Raw genomic sequence first — 19,351 nt, 5'->3', positions numbered from 1 at the left:
GTGGCGCTGTGGGTAAAACCTCAGTGCCTAGGACTTGCCGATCGCATGGTCGGCGGTTCGAATCCCCGCGGCGTGGTGAGCTTCCGTCGTTCGGTCCCAGCTCCTGCCCACCTAGCAGTTCGAAAGCACAATTAAGTGCAAGTAGATAAATAGGTACCGCTTCTAGCGGGAAGGTAAACGGCGTTCCGTGTGCTGCTCTGGTGCCGGTTCGCCGGAGCAGCTTCGTCACGCTGGCCACGTGACCCGGAAGTGTCTGCGGACAGCGCTGGCTCCTGGCCTCTAGAGTGAGATGAGTCCACAACCCTAGAGTCTGTCAAGACTGGCCCGTACGGGCAGGGGTACCTTTACCTTTTTAAGCAATCCTTCTGTCAGTGTCAAAACTTTTAGCACCATTTTAAATTCAATAAAAGCTAACATATGAGCGCTGTTAACTAGGGCTGCCACCCCACATGCTTCACTTGGCAACCCAGCCTACCCAACAACTCTTTTGCCAACTTCCCTTCTCCCACACCTAGCCAACCCCTCCTCACTTTGAACTTTGAATCTGACCCAAAACCAGCAACCTTCCCTTTATACCTCACCCATTCCTCCCCTCACAACTCACCCCAACCACCAGTCCCTTTTAAGAGAGGGAAGGCACTTTAGAGAGGGGTTTGCCTAACTACTCTTTGAAGTGACTCCCCTCTCCTCCATTAAACATCACTTGAGTCCTGGGAGGATTAAACATGGCTACTCCCAGACTTTGTAACTCCCTTCCTTGAGAAGCTAGACTGGGTCTCTCCTTGCTTTCCTTCCACCAGCAAGTGAATACTTTCTTGTTCAAACTGCTTTTAATGAAAGTGCTGATGCTGTGCAGTTTTTATTGTAATTATCTGTCCAGTTTTAATAGGGGTGGGGGAAGGATGTATGTAGATAGGTGGTTTTAATTCTATCAATGTTTAATTGTTTCTTAATGATTGGGGTTTTCCCTAAATTTTAGCTGCTCTTATCCGCCTTGAGTCCCTGTCAGGGGAAAGGTTTAAGTGTAGCTTGTGTTTATAGAAGACTAAAACGAGAATTCTGACCAAATGCAGCCCAGGAACTAAATTAATTAAAATGTATTTTTGCTCCCTGATAGAAAAACAGGTGGGAGTAACAGAAGATACATTAACTGCTCAAACAGGGAGTTGATCATCCTACCATACTCATCAGAGATATGATCGTAATAGAGCTTTGCAATGGAGCTGCATTTCCATTTTGTGTGTTATTATTATTTATTAAATGCATACAGCTGTCCATCATTAAACATTCCCTGGGTGACTTACAGCAAAATTATTAAAATATACAGCTATAATCAAAACCAACCATGAGTAATAACGGACAGCAAAGAAACTTCTTTGAATAGAGACAGCATAAAAAAAATTTTAAAACAATAACTAAAGGAGCAATCACTGTTAGGTATCATTCTATAACTGAGCCTCGAATAATTTAGGGTTCATAGAATCATAGAATAGAATCATAGAGTTGGAAGAGACCACAAGGGCCATCGAGTCCAACCCCCTGCCAAGCAGGAAACACCATCAGAGCACTCCTGACATATGGTTGTCAAGCCTCTGCTTAAAGACCTCCAAAGAAGGAGACGCCACCACACTCCTTGGCAGCAAATTCCACTGTCGAACAGCTCTTACTGTGAGGAAGTTCTTCCTAATGTTTAGGTGGAATCTTCTTTCTTGTAGTTTGGCTCCATTGCTCCGTGTCCGCTTCTCTGGAGCAGCAGAAAACAACCTTTCTCCCTCCTCTATGTGACATCCTTTTATATATTTGAACATGGCTATCATATCACCCCTTAACCTCCTCTTCTCCAGGCTAAACATGCCCAGCTCCCTTAGCCGTTCCTCATAAGGCATTGTTTCCAGGCCTTTGACCATTTTGGTTGCCCTCCTCTGGACACGTTCCAGTTTGTCAGTGTCCTTCTTGAATTGTGGTGCCCAGAACTGGACACAGTACTCCAGGTGAGGTCTGACCAGAGCAGAATACAGTGGCACTATTACTTCCCTTGATCTAGATGCTATACTCCTATTGATGAGGCCCAGAATTGCATTGGCTTTTTTAGCTGCCACGTCACACTGTTGGCTCATGTCAAGTTTGTGGTCAACCAAGACTCCTAGATCCTTTTCACATGTACTGCTCTCAAGCCAGGTGTCACCCATCTTGTTTCACCCACATATTTTAAATTGCCCAAACCTTTCTCATGCCATCCTGGTATTTCTTGTCAGCTCTGAAGTGGGATCCATTAAACTTGTGTTCAGTTAAATAAGCATGTGGAAATGGGGCTTGTTTTTTTTTTATTCCCTGAAATCTATTTTCACTTTTCTTGATGAGAAGAGTACTAATTGCGGGGGGCCACCAGGTGGCGCATTGGAAGATGGCCGACAATAACATCTCTCCGACCCACATGAGGTAATTAAGAGGCTGCTATGGGAAGTATGCAGTCTTCCTGACCCCCCAAGGAGATGGGGGAGACAGCCTTGTCAGCGGTGTCCACAATGCACCCCCGGATTTGTAAGAAAGGGGTGCCGGTCACTTGGCACAGCCCTCGGTGAGGTCGGCTCTTCCCGGACGCCGTCTCCATCAGCGCGTGCTGGTTCGCTTTAGCTCGAAAATATAATTGGAAACATATAATTGGAAAAGAAGCTAAAGCACATACATCAAGTGAAGTTCGGGTGATAAGACTGTTGATTAATGGATCTCTGTGACCGGAGCAACAGACAAGATAAATAAATCAAGTGAGGAATTACCATCAAGACACTGGCACGTTTGGACTGAAATGGAAGGGGGGTGGAAGAAAAAACTTTTCTTTTCTTTGCCTTATGTGATTATTAATAACCCTCCACCCCAGAAAGAAGTTTGTTGCATTTGCTAACCATAAGCAGGAATCTAAGAACTGTGTGGAATGAATTTCAAAGAGATTGGTAAACATTGGAGAACAAAGGAAAGTTTTTATGACACAATTTAAAATGGTGTTTCGCTAAGATAGGCTTGTCTAAGAAAGACGGGAGGCGAACGACCAGTACCATCGGAATGTGAATGATTGGAATGTGATCTAACTGGCAGAGCCTTTTGTGAGATACTTGGCAAGCCTGCGAAAATTAAAGGACAGACCGAGGATAAATTTTTTATGGAAGGTGGAATGGCGTCTGTCCCTATGTGATATGACTTTTGGGAGAGTCTAAAACCCACACAGAGGAGTTTGTTTTCCAACCTGCTTGTGAGGATTATCAGAGATCGCAAAGAAAGGATATATGATAACAACAAGAAGATGAAGAAAGTAATAAAGAGACTATCTGGACAGATCGGGATAGAATTTTCTAATTAAAGCGGCAATATAAGTGATGTTTGGATCCCCGTTCAGAGCTTGATGTATGGGTACCCCCAACAAAATTTAAAAATTTGGCTGTATGATTTGGAATTAATGTGATTTGGAAATAATGTGATTTGATTGGCCTGTTAATAAAAATCATTTTTTTAAAAAAAGAGAAGAGTACTAATTGCATTCCCTCTCTGTGGATTTTTTAAACCACCAATTTATATAGCACTTCTATTTATATTCAGCAACTCAGAAAAGCACTTAACTATCGCTTCCATTTTAAATATAGGGAACAGATAACATGAGATAGCAGCTTAAACAAGCTGGAACATGAACATTCAGTCCACCAAATTCCAATTTATCATCATTTAACCTTGCTGGCTCAGAAATGCTGACCTGGCCTGCCCTTTTTCTCCCCTTGAGGTAAAGAGGAGCATGCCATCTCCTGCTCCCCCTGCCACAGCCCACCACAGCTTCTGCCGCCATTAGAATGTCTCCCTTGCTGAAAGCTGGAACATTCCTCAAAGCATTGCTGCTTGTCTTCTCTGCCCTGGGGCAGGAAAGACAAGTGAGAATGACACACACAGGAATGCCCCTTCTAGCTGAACTGAGGAGAGGCAGAGCGTTTCCAAAATGAGAGAGGCATGTTCCAGCAGTAATGGAAGTGGTGGGAAGGGCAGGACGCCACCTCTTGCATTTTTGTTCCCTGAGGCAGTTGCTTCAACCTGCCTCATTGGTGTTTCCAACACTCTTTAATCAGTGTCATACTAACCAACACAAGTCCCAATTATAACACCTTTTATTGTAATCTTTAGCAGACCTATCATGGCCAATTTCAATCTGGCTGTTTGCCCAGGTTTAGCACTGAGATGGCTTTGCTCACTCTGGTTGATTACCTGTTCTGGGAAACAGGCAGGGGTAGTGCAATGTATTGTTTTTAAGGATGATTTTTGTTTTGCTGTTGCACAATGCCCTGGTGTTTGATGATATTATCAGTGAATAAATCTGCAAATGATACTGTACTCGGCTCTAGTTTTCCACACCATCTGAACCAGATGAAGCTGTTTTGGCAAAGAACTAGGACCTGTGGATAGTAAATGGGTTGAATGAGGACCAAAACACGGAAACAGAATCTTGGCAAGACAGAGGCACTGCTGGTGGGCAGTTCCTATGTCACAGATTTGGGTGAATGGTCTGTTCTGCATGAGGCCACACTCACTCTGAAGGACTAGGTTCATAGTCTAGGGCAGGCTTCCTCAACCTCGGCCCTCCAGATGTTTTTGGCCTACAACTCCCATGACCCCTAGCTAGCAGGCCCAGTGGTCAGGGATGCTGGAAATTGTAGTCTCAAAACATCTGGAGGGTCGAGGTTGAGGAAGCCTGGTCTAGGGATACTCAGCACTGTTTCTTGAGGCCTAGCTAGTTTCAGTGGTGAGTAGTGTCTATTTCCAAATTCAGCTGGCATGCCAGCTATGCCTATTTCTGGAAGAAGAAAAAACTAGCCACAGTAAAGCATGCTCTGGTAATCTTCTGTTTAGATTACTGAAATGTGCTATATGCTGGACTTCCCTCAAAACTGAAGATGATGCAGAATGCAGCTACAAGAGCAAAGCCCGATGTCTGTCTGATGTCTGCCTATCATAACTATTTAGTGGAGTCTGAACTAGGCACATATATGGATCAAATTCAAGGTGATACAACTGATTAATAAAGCCCTGCATGGCCTGGGACTGAGGAATTTGTTTAGCTTCTCTCCCTATATCATCAAATCCAGAAATTGGGATCAGAAGAGATCCTTTTTAATGTCTAATTTTCAGCTGTTGCATTCAGGACCACAATGCAGGTCTGGGCTTTCTCTGCAATAGTTCCCCAGCTGTGGAATTCTTTCCACCTGAAGGTGAATAATATACACCAACACTAATGTGTTTTGACCTGTTTCTGGAATCCTATTTGTTCTCCTGAGCATTTGATGATTGGGGTTTAGGCTGTAATAGGTTTTAGAATACTGGTGATGGTCTTATAACCAATGGATGATGATGGTGGTGGTGGTGGTCGTGATTTTCCAGTGTGTTTTCTAATATTCTGGTAATCATTCTTTGACTCTTTGTAATGAAGTTTGGTCTAAAAATTCCATTAATAAATAAATGAGTTTAATTAATCTCATTAGAGTAGGGTGTGGAAAGTGAAATAAAAAATATCTCTATGTTCTTGCAAAACATATTTTCTCTCCCCCCCCCCCCGATAGTGACTCTGCTCCAGCTCCAAACACAGTGACACATAATCATTATTCTCACTCTAGATTCCATATAAAGTGACAGAGGAGCTGCTAAAGTATTCTCTCTCTGGTCTCTCTCTTTCTCTCTGCATTAGTAACCCCTTAGGCAAGCCCCAGGTACAATGGGCAACAGAAAAATGAGGAAAAAATTAAAATGACACTTCTATTCTCAATAAACGAAAGTATCAAAAATACCAATTCCACAAGCCTTTGGCTAAAGTAAGCTTTATTCACTTCAGTGGGCCCCCTTACTGTGAAGCCCATGTAGGATCAGGCTCAATTTTCAAGAAAGGTATTTGCAAAATCCACCATGTATCTTCTTAATCTACACTGTTGTTGACGCTCACTGTTATAGAACAACCGCTCAAAACAAGAACTAAGATTTCCATTCATGCTTATGGTCTAAAAGGATGTTACATTTAGATTTGGGAACGGGGTCATAAGAAGTTCCCGTATTCTAGTACTTTGGCAATGGCTTCCAAGATCTTGGGCAAAGTCTCTTCCAAGATCCCAGCTCTTCTAGTTAAGGTCCTTCTCAACTGGAAATACTGGGAATTGAACCCAATATGCAAAGCAGGTGATTTACCATGTGCTTTAACCATAACAGATTTAATAACAGATTGAACAGATTTAAGTCCTCAAACAGTTTTAACTAAATATAGCAAGGAAGTAGAATGAAGGCTTTTGAGTAATCAAGACTGCAACCTGTACAGCTTTAAAAAAAATGGCTAAAGCTGCAATCCTATACTTACCTGGAATTAAGCCTTACTGAACTCAATGGGACTTACTTCTGAGGACAAGTATATAGGATTGCACTGTTAGTATTCCAGCCTATGAATTTCTTTGCTTGGTTTGTGGGACTGTCCTCGGGAAGTGGCACAATGAATAATGCTCCATGATCCACGGATTCCATGAGGGGAATATGCTCAAACATGAGCCCCAAATGAAGACAAGCTTAGCAAAAGCCTAGCTTTATTAGACTTTGGTCAATCTCACACTTACTTCCCCAGGCAATACAGTCCCAAATTCCCAGAGCATAGCAGAGCAATAACAGTTCCTTCTACTTTACTTTTTTCATGCTGGCATTTTACCCAGTGACATCAGCTATAGACAAGTGATCAGTCTGGTCTCAATGCACTTGGTTGCTAATAAGAGTCTCCCCACCTCATGGGGCCTGTGACATAGCCCCTTTCTTAGAGTTACGGGGCTTAGGGAGTGATAAGTGCAGCAGTTCTCTTGCCGGTTCCTTCTCAGAACACCCTAGGGTTACACCAAGTGGCCCAGTCCACAGTATCCTGTCAAGACCATCTCTTCCCCCTCCCTCATAAAATTTACCTTCTTTGCTCTTCTCCATGCTCTCCTGAAGGGACAGTCAAACATTCATCCATGTGACCATGTAACAACCGCAGTACATCACCTCCTATCAGGTAACCTATAATTGGGCGGGGGGGGAGGCAAACATTATGTGTTTTAGGATTAATCCAAGTGCAAAATCTGCAAATATCTACTTCCATTCAATTTCAAAGAATCCTGATATTACTGGTTTTAAATCTGCACCCCTGTCTCCTAGTTTTTTTAGTTTTATTTGGTGTTAAAAGGGCTATAGTAAGAATAGAAGTAATGGATTCACTACTTACTAAGCCTGTGGGTGCCCTGTGCACATGCAAGGTTTTGCAGGCACTATCTGAAGTCATGTCTAGAATAATAAGTGCAGTAAGTGATCTGTTAAAAGATAGCATTCATCGGTCTATGTGTCAAAAGTCAGACTTCCTGCTTTTTAACAAGGCTACTGGGGAAAGTAGCCATCTTTTAACGGCACTAATCAAGGTTTAAGCCTTGCATACTCTTGGAGAGAATAATCTGAAACACTATTGTGTTTACATTACATTATTGAAATGTAAATGTATGATAAAATCTATAAAGATTATTTGCTTTCAATAAAAGCTACTACCAGATCACGAACAAAAGAAAAATAAGAGTTTTTAACAGCATAATTATGATTCAGTGCAGACTTCATTAAATATAATCATAGTAAAAGCTATCTGACAAACCAGGAATCCATGGTTTCCCAAAGGTATTTTTACACACCAGTGAAATCAGATATATTGTGAGTCAGCACTAATGTGCACTCCCCCAGTACTGATTTTTGTGACATGTAAAAAAGCAGACACTAAGCAAGATGACGAACGAGTTGGGAGTGGGTGGCTAACAGAATGCCAGAAAAATCAAAAGCCAAGACGACCACCTGCCTATCATCCAGCGCATTCCCTCTCATTATTTATTCATTTTGCACATTATAAAATCAAGTGTCCTTGAGTAGGACTGATTTTATGACATGCGGCAGCACCATCTGTCTCACTTTCCTCCAATCCCTAAATAAAATAATATAAAGGTCCTGAAATACTTGTTCAATACAGCAATTATCTGCAGGCCATTATTATTGAAACAGCTAACTGATAGTACAATTAGCATTAGCATTATTATGTTATCAATATTACCTTGAGCTGCTTCACTTCCTGAACTGATGGGGGCTACACTCCACAGTGTCTGCTGGAAGGCTGCGTCAACTCGCAAGCTGCCATTACCATAAGACAAATGCTGCAAACATAGGAGAAAGAGAGAGCTAATTATTAAACTACACTACAAGAATATACAAGAACCTGTATTTATCAAATATCATGCGAGTAGATTTCAACATGTGCAACAAGACTTCCCCTTCCTCTCTTCTCCCTACCCATCTTAGTCACCACCCTCTGCACATGTTCCAGCTTCTCAATATCCTTCTTAAATTGTGGCACTCAGACTTAAAAGCCAAACCCTAGGGGCCAAAGTCCCTTCGTTCCCCCCCCCATAAAATACTTGAGGGTTCAGGGCCCCCCAGTTGATGAGAATTGCTGTTCAAATGGTGTGCATGCACCTTGTCATGTGATCAATTATCCAGGGCGGGGCTTACCTGGCCCCCCACCCCCAGTATTTTGTGGTCTACTAAGCCCACAGTGGAAGACAGGAGTGCCTGGCGTGCTCTGGTCCATGAGGTCACGAAGAGTCGGACACGACTAAACGACTAAACAACAAGAACTAAGCCCACTATTAATAATAATAATAATTTATTATTTGTACCCCGCCCACCTGGCTGGGTTTCCCCAGCCACTCTGGGCGGCTTCCATAGAAACCAAAAGATCACTTTCACATGTATTACTGGCAAGCCAGGTGTTCTCCATCTTATATTTGTGCATCTGGTTCTTCCTGCCTCAGGGGAGAACCTTACATTTGTTCCTACTGAAATTTATTTTGTTAGTTTGGGTCCAGTTCTCCAATCTGTTAAAGTCATATTGAATTCTGATTCTGTATTCTGCGGCATTGGCTACCCCTCCCAGTTTGGTGTCATCTGCAAATTTTATGAGCGTCCCCTCAATTCCTTCATCCAAACCACTTACAAAGATGTTGACCCTACAGCTTGCAACTCTTGATACTGCTTTATTATTTTTATTACTGTGAATTTTATCTCACTATTAATATGCAGAAAGAAAAAAGCAGACTGTGAAATTAATAACAAATTGAAATTGATGAAAAAATCATTGGGGTTCCAATTAACCATGAACACATCAACAGTGCTCTGCATAGGGAAGTTTCCTTACATATTGATAAGAACTGGACAATCCTGCTCACAAGGAGCTGTGTATAAACACCACAATCCCTCTCTGCATCCACACTGGAGTTTCTAAATTGAAACAACAACCTATGAAGCCAAAAGTCACTCAAATGTCTCTGCAGCAGCAAGTCACCTGCATTCATGCTCAAACCTAATTTTCTTCAGCTCTCTGGCTTGATGCAACTGTCAGTGAATCAGAAAATACTGAGTAATCACTGAATTCATGCTGCAAGTAATAGCTTTCTGACGGCATTTTTCTTTGAAGCTGGGGTTACATGAATCAAAATTTCTGCTAAAAGACATGTTTTGCCCTAGGGAACTGATAGGAAGCACCAGATTCAGATTAATATTACTTCTCAACCATCCTCTGTTGATGCTAACTCTGTACACTTAGTGATGTGCAGGACTGACACACAAACTAACTGTGCCACTTATATCTTTCTGGCAACGAGGAATCAGCAATGTGTTTATTTTCCAGTTCAGAGGTCTTGATCAGCATTCAAAGTGCCAGCTCCCTGTCCTCCGTCTTACTGATGTCACTTCCATTTCTATGCCATGTCGGAAAGAAGTCAGGGTTCTTCCCTAGAAAAGCTGTCATAGTATGGTGCACCAAGTCGTTGAATATCAATCCAGTCTTGCCCATCATAACTCATGAGGCCCCCAGGAGTATAAGCAGACACCACTTGGAGCCCCTAGTGTTTTTCTGTATAGCCAGAAGCCAATTATCTTTCAATTTACCAGGGTGTACTATATTATTATTATTAATAATAATAATAATAATAATAATAATAATAATAATAATAATAATATAATCGTCACATAATCGTCATCATCAATTGCCTACTCTTCAGTCTAAAGTCCCAGGTCAGGTTACAACAATTTAACAATTTAAATATAATGGTAAAAACAGTTTAAAACAAACTACAATATGAGAAATATGGTGGGTGGGTGGGTATGTATGTATGTGTGTATGTATTTATGTATATGTGCAGATATAAGCCAGGACTATGCCTTTGCAACCTTCATTACTACTAAAATAGGCAACAGCTTTAAGCAGCTAGTATTTTGTAGTACAATCAGAATTCAGTGCAAATACTGATGAGACATTCTGAGTGCATTGTGAGAAGAATTTACTTCCTGTCCCATATGTTCCTGTTACACCCCCACCCCCTATGTAAAATAAACTCATGCTCTGATTGGTGCGCAGAGACAAGGCTGGAGAATATATGTTTGTTTATAAATAAACCACGCTGTTTTAGCATCTGACCTAATGGTAATAGGTAACTGCATTATTTTCATCTGCCTTTGTGTTCTTTACTAAGAAGACAAGAGCCCCATTGGATCTGGCCAAAGGGCCACCTAGTGCAGCGTCCTGTTGTCACAGTGACAAACCACATGCCCATGGGAAACTGACAAGCAGGACATGAGTGCAGCAGTGTTCTCTGCACCTGCCATTCCCAACAATGGGTATTTTAGAGGCATACCACCTCAAACATTGAAGGCAGAACACAGCAATGACGACCAGCAGCCGTTGATAACCTGAATCTTCATGAATTTGCCTAATCCTCCTTTAAAACCACCCAAATTGGTGGTAACCACTATACACTGTTAAAGTGAATTCCATGGTTTAACTATGTGGTTTATGAAGAAGTACTTTCTTTTGTCTGTCTTGAATCTTTCAACATTCAGCTTCATTGAATGTTCATGAGTTCTAGTGTTATGAGAGAGGGTGAAGAACCTCTACTTGCTCTGCACCACACATGTTGTAACCTTTCTCTATCAGGGAGTTTTTCATCTCCTTGATCATTTTGTTGGACTTTTATGGACCTTTTTCATCTCCACAATATCTTTTGAGGTGAGGTGACCAGAACTGTTTCTGTATATGGCACAATAGTGAGCTCCTTGCTAAGAGCCCACATATTTTCATGCCATATGAACCAGGTCAATGACTAATACGTTATAATAATAATTTTGATTATTTGTACTCCTCCCATCTGGCTGGGTTGACTGGGTGGCTTCCAGCATATACAAAAACACAATAAAACATTAAACATGTATGTATTGACTTTCAGATCCAATAACACATCAGAAACATGGTCTAAAAATTAGAGTCTGTCTCACTAAGCTTTGTTAAGTACCATGCAATTATTATACTCAAAACATACTTCACTTACCAAGTACCTTTCTGATGAGACACTAACTAGGATGAGATCATCCCCAACACGTACTTTCTCTCCTTCAGAACGCTGTTTGGAAGCTGGGTGTATTGTCCACCAGCATGCCTCACCTGCATTACCAGCAATTAATGGAAAAGATGAGCAGAAGAATGTAAAAAACACCTTGATATACATTGTTTCTATTGTTGCATCTAGTTGTGGTTTTGGGATGCAGTGACTTGTTGTCATGATTTGGACATACTTTGCTGAAGAATGAACAAGGGATCGCAATTTTGTACTAATAAATATTATTTTAGTTCAATAGCTCCCCAAAAGTAAATGGCTAGCCTGCTGACAGTTTTAGTTATTTAAGTACATTTGTATCCTGCCTTTTCCCATCATGGAATCCAAGGCAGTATAAACGTGGTTCCAGGTAATGATCAATCCAGGCACTGACCAGATGCAGACCTGCTCAGCTTCAGCAAGGTGTTGGTCTACTACACCTTTAGACCATACCCTGAGAAAAGTTCATATTAAAGACTCCATTGCTCCTCCACAGTTAATTTTCAGCTGTTACATTAACAATTAATTTTTGTCTCTGACCTCCTTTTAAAATTGTATTTTTGAGAATATGGAATACGGAGCCAGTTCTATGAAATGGTTAGGATGGGACTTCTATTCTATACTTGGTGGTAGTCCACACCATTTAAAGATTGCAGAAGTGTGATATCTGCATATAATCAAATGATTCCACATCTCCTGTCAACAAAAGAAGAGTCTGCAAAGCAAAAAATAGCAACTGCCACACTGTGAGTGTTAAATAAGAGTGTTAAACGAATAGTTCTAGAAAAGTTGCTGTTAAAATCAAACTGTGATAGGCACACACTCTCCTTTTCTGTAGAATGGATATAGTCTTTAAAATATGCATTCTCACAAAGCTGATAATAAGAAACATGCAACTAAATTCACCTTGGAGAGATGGTCTCCACTGCCCTATAAAATATTGAATGAATTAGCTTTAAAATTGCAAGCAGAACACTATCTGAACAGAAGAAAGTCAAAACCAGTCTCAGTTGAAAAATTCACTAGGGATTCCAAATAATAAATAACTTACAGTGTTTGTATGTTCAGGAAAGGAACTAACTAGGCATTTGTGAGGTAAAAAAAGGGGAACATAGAATATTCTAAAGTCTATTGGAACATACAAACAAATGCTGTTAGCTGTATAATACTGTAAGTTTCTGTTGGAAATTTAAACCCATTTCAACTTGCTGCCATATAAAAGAATGTGCAGTTTTTTGCAAAACTTTTATTTACCTGTGGTATCTTCTTGCAAGCCTACATCAAATGCCAGTTTGTCCATTGATGTTCTTGAGGTGGAGAGACAACACAGGTACTAAGAAAGAAGGAAAAGAAAAACTAGTTTTATGCTCCTTATTTAATTTAGACATATAATTACTTTACTATATAATACTGTGAGGGAGATGTAGCAGCTGTAGATATGGGCTTGCCAGAAGGGAGCAAGGACTATTCTAAGGGGACGTTTTTACATATGGTGTGCCAGCATAAACAGAGAGATAGACTCAGGACTCAAGACTGCTGTGTGAGAGAATAACAACTACTTTATGTGAGAGACATAGCAAAACCACAAAGCTTGAAAGCAGGAGAAAGTAGGAGAGAGAATGCTGCAAGAAAGAAGCCCAAATGTGAGAAGACATTGCGTTTTTCTGAAGGAAGGGAACATGCTGCATTCTGAGGGAAACCCTTGTAAATTCCAGTTTAAAGGAAAATGCAAATGCTTACTTTCACAGTGTCAACTTGTTAAATAAAATAAGGCAACAACATTACACGTTACAAAAAAGGGAGATAGAGGCTGGCAATAAGAATAGAGCTGGTCCATCATCTTGCTCAAAGTGTTCCAACTAAGGTGACCTCTCTCTCTCTTCCTCCTAGGGCTACCTAAGAACCACCTTGCACTGAGGGGAGGAGCTTGCAGCTTGCCTTGCTGTTTTTCTTCAACCATCTCAATTGATGCTTACTGTTTTAACATTTTTAATGTTTGCCTGCCTGAAAAGCAGCATATAAATACCAGAGATGTTACCCATGCATCCCCGAATTTCTAAGGTTGAGTATAGACTACAGATGAAGTATAATAGATTCAAAAGAAATAAACAGTAGCAGTGAAATCCGATACCATACTATTACAAATGTTCCGTCTGCACAAGCACATTAGCTTGCCAAATAAAATTATCCCCCCATCCCGTTCCCTCACCCCAGAGTTAATTTTGGGAGCACACCAAGGGAACAACACCATTGCAAAACTGGAAGACCTTGTGCATGGCTTCCACCGATAGGGTTCGTCAGGTGAATCTCATCCTTTGTATTTGTTATTTTTATTTACCAAAAATAAATAAATGTATACCACTATTTCATTAAAAAATGTTCACGTGGTTTACAACAATGAAACTATTATTGAAAGTGAATTGGTTATAACTGTGATAATCTCTTGGATGCATTTCTTCGGGATTTCATTTGTGCAGGTTGTTACTGACTTATTTAAAATATTTATCAATAGCCTACAGTCACATATCTCTATGTGATTTGCAACAAAATAAAATACAGGATCTGTAGCATACATAAAATAGTTGACTATCAAAAAGTGACGTGATAAAAAAAAACCAGCATTCACAGGATGCTTGTTGAAATGAAAACATCTTCACAGCATGCTGAAATTCATACAGCGTTGATCATCTGTCTCATCTCCTCTAGGAATGCATTCCATAATGCAGGGGGCATTATAGCCAACACAGATGATTGCACTGGAAAGGAATAGCCACAAAATTCCCTGCTCCCACACATACGGAGTATAATCTCTATGACAATTGCATATAGTTTTCCCCATCAACCATCAACTGCAGCCCTCTAATTTTGATGCCTCAAAAGAAGACGTTAACATCAGCATACATACCATACCACTGTATGAATGGCGCAGCAATATTGCATGTCCATAAAGGAGCGTTCGATGGCCACCACCTTGAGCAGTCTGCATGAATAAGAGGGATTCATTAGCATGTTGGCATGAAATTGTTCTTTTCTATTATAAGGAAATCTTGATTCGCCCATTGCCCCTGTTGTGAGGGGTCAAAATAGTAGTGTGTGTGTGTGTGTGTGTGTGTGTGTGTGTGTGTGTGTGTGTGTTAGGAACACACAATCATAGGATGTTGCCGTATACCAAATCATAGCATTGGTCTGTGTAGCTGAATATTCCCTACATTGACTGGCAGCAGCTCCCAGGGTTTCAGACAGAGGTCATCCCAGCCACACCTGGAGATACTAAGTGTTGAAGCTGGGATCTTCTGCATGCAAAACACATGCTCTACAACTTACAGCAAATGACTTGTAAAAAAATAGATTTATCAAGCATTCAATATAAATTTTCTTAGATTTAGATTGTAAGATAGATGATAGATGATAGAGAGATAGACAGACAGATAGACAGACAGACAGACAGACAGAGATAGGGGTTTGTGTGGGTGTGTGACAGTATTGGCTCCATCTATTAAGATGTAAATATAATTGCCAGAAAATAACAGACAACAGCAAAGCCTGCTAGGCAAGAGACCTCCTTGCCAGTCTGTGTTCTTACTAAATTGTAGCACAACCATTCCACCCTTCTGGTAGGCTAGAATATGTAACAATTCTTGATGCAAGATGGGCTTCTGAAGCAGCTGCTCTTCCATGACCTGGGCAGTGTTCCACTACGCTATTCCATTACCATTTGTGCAACCGGAATGCCTATGCAGTCCACTGGACTGTAGTTCATTGTGTTGAAAGCCAAGAGTCAAACACCTATTTTTCATTTCCCCTACCCTCAGGTTTTGTATTGCGCATAGCCAGTGCTTTTTTTCTTAAAAACGTTTAGGGCTACTCTAATTTTCCTACTCATATTGAAATACTTCCCCTCAATGAGGCCAAACTTAGATTCACAAAATGTTTAGGGGTATGTTCACCCCTGCGTCCCCCCAGAAAAAAAGCACTGGGCATGGCACAATAACACACCCACGTTTGTGTGCTGCCCTAGTCACATTTAGGAGAGCGCAAGTAACTTTTTAAAAAAACTTATGGGAACCTCATTTCAGCAATATTTTATGATCTCTGCAATAAGCCCACAAAGGCAATGTACTTTTACAATGAAATGGCCTAGCCTTGGAATTTGCTGAACATCTCTTACCTAACATAGAAAAAAAAAATTCCAGAATCCTATCAGTGCATGCCATAGAATGTCTACCCCATACATATACAGTATAAACAAACACACAACCATCTCAAGTAAAATAATTCAACACAGGGGGCAATAATTTAAAGCAACTTTGCGCTGGGCATCAGGATTCAGGATACTTTAAAAGTTGGTGATAAACAGACTTGTTCTCTCTGCTAAGATAACATTTAATAGGAGATGGAACTCTCAACAGTGGGTGACAGACAGTGTAAAAGCTAGGATGTATATGGAATCTGTCACCATCAACTTTACATGCAAAACCAGGTGAGGGGAGAGGAAGAAGGGGGAATTGCTTTATAACTGTAGCTCATGCAAGCAAAATAAAGGCAAGGGAGGCCTTGAATAAATCATCTAAATGAGATGCCTGCATACATTTCATTAATAAGGGGATATTTTATAGCCTCTATTCCAGAGACTGAATTCATTGATAATATCTCACAATCATTTATGGCAACACAATGATAAATGCTCCTGATTTTAAAGCTATTGATTTGCTGGCGAATGACTGAACATATAGCTAGAAGCATACTGAAGATGATAAATCAGGTATCTTGATTAACATATTCAACACAAAATATATGGTCTACTTTCCCAGCAACAGATAGCTTAGCATATATGCATTTTTTTTAAAAAAACCCAGCAATTCCTCAATAAATTGGTAATACATTCCTGCATTGATACTGACAGTGTAGCCTTGAATATAAAATATAAATATTTATCTTTGCTGCTGAGACAGCATTTCTATCACCAACTGCTCTTTTCCATCACTTGCAAAAAATAAAAAAGTACAGTATTGGGCTTAATGGGGAGTGGGAATCATGCGAGCAGTTGTAAAACATACAATGGAAGGTTTATAAAACATGTGATTTTAAAAGAACCCTCATCCACTTTCTTTCCTGCATTAACTATATTCGCTCTTGAACAGAGATTGCAGAAGGGACCCTCAAAGGCACTTAGTGTCTGCCTCCCATATCACCTTCATGATGTCACTTCTCTTGCTGACTTCAAATCCTTCTTCAAAACAAACCCTTTTCATGAAGCCTTTGGAACAACTTCCTTGTCCCCATGCCCTCCAGCAACTAAGCCTAAATACATATAGCTGAAAAAAACAATATAGTATTCCCTTGCCTTCATTTACTTCCCCTTGCTATGATGTCTCCCCTATATCTGTTATCTAGATAGTAAGACCCTCAGGGTACAGACTTGCTCTTCATTCTTTTTCAAGCAGCATGTACATGGAGGGCACTATGCAAGTAACAAACTGTTTACCTATTCATTTAGTGCCATTCATGTGTATGGTACAAGAGAAAGGTCCATAACAAAAACAACACCTGGAGGTGAAATATCCAGGGAGGCTGGACTGAGAGAAAAATCATGAAATGTTTCAAAGGTATTATTAGTCAGTGCTGATTTTGTCCTACAAAGCTTGATATAATCTGAGCACCCATATTACCAGGACTAACACTCTGAACAGAATTTTTCATGTCTGCTAAGATTCTGTGGAGAAGCCTTGGTCAAAGTCTACTTCATAATGCACTAAATCAGGTCTGCTTAACTTTCCTCGGCCCAAGCGCCACAATGAGTTGACCACCACTCCATAATCTGCATGTAGCAGAAGGCATGGCCAATACACTCCATTGACATGCGCGCGCACACATTCAACACACACACACACACACACAAGAGCAGGCAGGCACGCACACACACTCAACGGGAAGAGATAAACAAGTGTGTATGTGTGTGCATGCACACACACAATCGATAGGTAGAGAGGGAATGGGTCCTCTACACTGCACTACACTGAGCTACAAAGAGGGCTGACTAAATGACGAGGAGTGGTGGGAGGTACCAGCTGGGGAACCCCCAAGGGAACCCCCAAAAGAGAAAGGCTCAGAGCCCAAGGACTGGTGGTGGGAAACCAAGGAGAAGTCAGGGGGAGAATGTAGGGAGGAATGGTTGGGTGCTGAAGAAGCAACAGGCTTTAGTGAGCAAGGAGAGCCTGTGACAGGGAGCAGCTCAGACTCAGAGGCTGAAGAAGATGAGAGGGGCAAGAGGCTAGAGGAGAATCCCAGGAGTCTGCCTTTCTCCTGTGACAAGCTCGCCTCCCCACTTGACTCCAAGGACATGCAGGGTGATGCATAGGGCGAAACAGAGATTACAGGTGCCCGATATAGTTTGAGGCTGCGTGGGAAAGAGACCTACAGGTAGCAGAATGCAGGCACCATCAGTCCTGACGGGACGTATTGCTGAGCTGTATGCCATTTTCTTGAAATAAAGAATCAACCGCACTGCCAAACTCTGTGTCTTGTGTGCTGACCTGCATCTGAACCAGCTCTGACAGGTATTCACTTCCAGAAGTAGCATCACAGGGAACATGCCAATTTTGAATACATTTGTATTTAATTTGCCTAAATTGCATATTGGCTACAAATTAATCTTCATCTTAGAAACCAGTCGCAAACAGAACACTCCCCCTGGATGCATCACTGCTGCATAGTGGGACAAAGAGGGCAAAACACCAGAGGTGCAAATGTGCCCTCCACCAGGATGCTGGCACTGAACTGGCCTCACAACTGCCTCACCCCTCACTCTCAGTACACAGCAGAACACAGCCAGAGGGGTCTGGTGAACAGCACAGCCCACCACACTGTCAGCTACTGTTAGATATGTGCTGAATTGTCACCAAGGTGGAATCTAGACACATATAAAAACTGTTCTGAAAATGCTTTGTTTTAAAAGCCTTTTTAAAAATACATTGAATTTTCCATAAGGCTCACCATTGCCATCTAGTGTCACCTTGTATATTGCACTTAAAACACACTTAAAATGTTTTATTTGCAGCTAGCTGTATAGCTGAGTCCCAAGAATGCCCTGTCTCAAACCTATGCAAACTGACTGTTGGAAGTGCAATGATTTTAAGGACATTATAAAAAAAAAAAAATGCTGCTTATACAGCAAAATAAATGCATTAAACAAATAATGATTAAACATTAAACAAATAAACTTAACTGACAACACTGCACTTCTAATAGCTGGATGGAATTTAGAAAAGAGCACTCCAGGCAATCATCTCAGACGTAGCAAAAATGAAGTTAATCATCCAAGAGCCAATCAACATCTCACACAACACAGTAACAGATAGCAGTTTAATAAACCCTGTTAAAAACTAGACAACTTACATGGTTTACCGCATATTGAAAAGGCAAATCCTCAGATATTTTGGTGAAAAAAATAAACCACTAAAAGGCATGAATACTGAAGCTTAACAACAGAATGAGGAAAGTTATGACAAAGTTGAGGGACAGAAAAAAATCCCGAAAACTTTTGTAAAGTATCCAGTGGCATTTGGTACAGTTTAGTACCTCGAATGCATTACAGAATTTTATAGACATTATAGCCAGGTTCCATGTATTTGAGCTAAATTTCATAATTTTACCATAATATGAATAATTATTAAATCTGATCCTTAGCCACTATATAAACATGTTTGGCCAGGAAGAACAGTATAAATCTTCTTACAAATTTCCTTTGTGAATGCTAGGTGTTCGGTATGTTATAGAAAGGCTATTTAACCAATTGGCTTTTTACAACTGTCTGGTTAATATATATTTTTTAATTGACTATTTAATTGACTTTTACTGTG

The 19,351-nt window shown here is 40.8% G+C and overlaps 1 protein-coding gene across 18 annotated transcripts in view; it reads right to left on the bottom strand.

Annotated features, from left to right (window-relative positions):
- RYR2 (ryanodine receptor 2) overlaps nt 1–19,351 on the bottom strand; it is a 246,048-nt gene that overhangs the window by 163,399 nt on the left and 63,298 nt on the right. For 11 of the 18 annotated variants that reach the window (XM_081187976.1, XM_081187978.1, XM_081187980.1 and 8 more), the window contains 5 exons: nt 14,398–14,472; nt 12,747–12,825; nt 11,448–11,560; nt 8,120–8,219; nt 6,957–7,053 (listed from right to left, as the gene is read on the bottom strand). In XM_081187976.1, coding sequence (XP_081044102.1) covers nt 6,957–7,053; nt 8,120–8,219; nt 11,448–11,560; nt 12,747–12,825; nt 14,398–14,472 — 464 coding nt within the window. Of the gene's footprint in view, nt 1–6,956; nt 7,054–8,119; nt 8,220–11,447; nt 11,561–12,398; nt 12,423–12,746; nt 12,826–14,397; nt 14,473–19,351 lie in introns of all 18 variants that reach the window. The other 7 variants (XM_081187964.1, XM_081187977.1, XM_081187974.1 and 4 more) reach the window with 1 other exon arrangement.

Source organism: Podarcis bocagei (genome assembly GCF_964188305.1).
Source record: "Podarcis bocagei genome assembly, chromosome: 3".
NCBI classification, from domain to species: Eukaryota; Metazoa; Chordata; class Lepidosauria; order Squamata; family Lacertidae; genus Podarcis; species Podarcis bocagei.
This window is presented reverse-complemented; position numbering and strand designations above follow the sequence as displayed.